Raw genomic sequence first — 2,077 nt, forward strand, 5'->3', positions numbered from 1 at the left:
ATCCATCGAAACGATTGTTTTATATTAGGGCGTCCCACGCCTCGATTTTGGAGCGAGACTAGTGATGAAAGAATCGCTAGCGAGCTTCTCTCTCGTACCTCTCAGCTCCACGTCAACGCGAACCTACGTAAGCTAGCGATGTCGCCGCCTGTTGCGGCCGCCCTTATTATAGCTTAATTTCGGTGCCATTCTCCCAGCAAAGTAAGGCCCTGTTTAGATCCCACCCAAAATCCAAAGTTTCTCAAGATTCCCCATCACATAGAATTTTGCGGCACATGCATGGAGCATTAAATGTAGGTAAAAAGAATAACTAATTGCACAGTTTGCCCGTAATTGGCGAGACGAATCTTTTAAGCCTAAATAGTCCATAATTGAACAATTTTTTCCAAATAAAAACAAAAGTGCTACAGTATCTATTTTTCAAACTGGAAGGGATCTAAACACTCCCTAATGTCAGTTTTGTTCGTACTTGGCCGAAATTTTGTGCAGGGTGCTACGATCCCGAGATGACAAAAGTGTACACAAGAGGTCATAAAACGGTCCCCTCCCTAAAGAAATACATCATTGATTGATAAGGGAAGTGCAAATGTAGTCCAATGTGCACAACGGGTATATATGGTGGTTGTGCATAGGACCATATAGGTCCAGTCATATCTTGATGCATGATGCTTATAGATCATCCCGCTGTATGATGGCAACGGTTGCTGGTGAAATGCAGGGCGGAATCGATTCTGCTGTCACACCCCTCGCGCGTAGAATTTGCTGTGGGGTTAATATGAGTTCTCGTTTCTTTCATCCTCCATGCGCTTCATATATACGCGTTCGTCGGAATTCGGAATGGTGCTGGGAATCGACCATCCAGAAAAACGCCATCTGTCTCCTGTTGCTGACGTGTGCAAATCTGGCCTGATTATATAGCATAGTATATATATGGACCTTTGTCCTTGGGCCTGTGAAATGAAAGTCTAAATGAACGCACACTCATTTCTGTACTTTCTTGACAATCCATTTCGTAAGACCTCCTTTTTCGAGCGAGGAATCCAACTATAACAAATCACACATCTCTGTATGTACACACAGATTAGACACGAAATATATATTTAGCTATTCGTGGCCGAAAAGAGCCTGTGCGCGAGGAACGCGCCGAGCGCGAACCCGGCGACGGCCGCGGCCGCGGCGAACATCTGCCCCCTGCCGCCGAGGGCCTCTGCCCGCGCCGCGCACTCCTCCTCGGCCTCGATAAGCCTCGCCATCACCATGTCTGTCCCGGAGACCGGCTGCTTGGGCACGGTGAGGGAAAGCACGGTGCCGTCGAAGCGGCCGGCGATGCCTTCGTGGTTCGCCGTCTGGGGCAGCTGGAACGCCTTGTGGAGCCGCACGTACCCGGCGGGACGCTCGCCGCGGACCGTCAGCCGGCCGCCGGAGTCCACCTGGACCTTGAAGTCCTCCTTCTTGAACCCTTCATCATCGATCACGCACATATAAGTACGTTGTACGTGTACGTAATAAGCGTCATCTTCATCTCATCTCATGAGGCATCGCATGCACACGCGATCGATCGAACATGGAGTATAATAAATTACCTGGGAGGTTGAGGCGAATGATGTAGCTGTTGGCGCCGTCGTGCCACTCCAGCTTGGGGTCGATGTCGGCAACGCCGCAGGCCTCTGGCGGCGCGGCCGCGATGCCCTTGGCTGGTCCCTTCGGCTTGCAGCTGCCCATGAACTGCGTTTGATCTGATCTGGAAGCTGGTGATCGATCAGTCAATGAATCGGATGATGGTGATCGCGCTGCGGCCGCTAGCTAGAGCTGATTAGCCTTATTGCCGCACAGGAGTCCAAGGCCCAACGATCGTTAGGTTAGCTCATATACGCAGCGGCACCACTGTAGATGTCTGTGTTTGTTTTGTGTGTTCGGTTGGTTATTCCAAACTTTTCTTCGAAGTACGTTGCAGCAGAAAATCGAGTTTGTCGTCGACGTCTGGGTAAAGGCTAGGGATCTCTAGCGGCCGGTGCCTTGCTTTCGGCACCCATGCGGTACGTTACTCAATGCAAAGCCTTCGTCTGAAGAAAACACA

The 2,077-nt window shown here is 50.6% G+C and overlaps 1 protein-coding gene across 1 annotated transcript; it reads right to left on the minus strand.

Moving 5' to 3' along the window:
• Nucleotides 1-1,046: 1,046 nt before the first annotated feature.
• On the minus strand, nt 1,047-1,748 carry LOC136545948 (15.7 kDa heat shock protein, peroxisomal-like). The gene is made up of 2 exons (XM_066537910.1): nt 1,584-1,748; nt 1,047-1,459 (listed from the first exon to the last, which is right to left on the minus strand). The coding sequence occupies exons 1-2, from the start codon at nt 1,720-1,722 to the stop codon at nt 1,101-1,103; spliced, it is 498 nt and encodes a 165-aa protein (XP_066394007.1). The 5' UTR covers nt 1,723-1,748; the 3' UTR covers nt 1,047-1,100.
• Between the last annotated feature and the right edge of the window lie 329 nt (nt 1,749-2,077).

This window comes from Miscanthus floridulus, chromosome 3 (genome assembly GCF_019320115.1).
Source record: "Miscanthus floridulus cultivar M001 chromosome 3, ASM1932011v1, whole genome shotgun sequence".
NCBI classification, from domain to species: Eukaryota; Viridiplantae; Streptophyta; class Magnoliopsida; order Poales; family Poaceae; genus Miscanthus; species Miscanthus floridulus.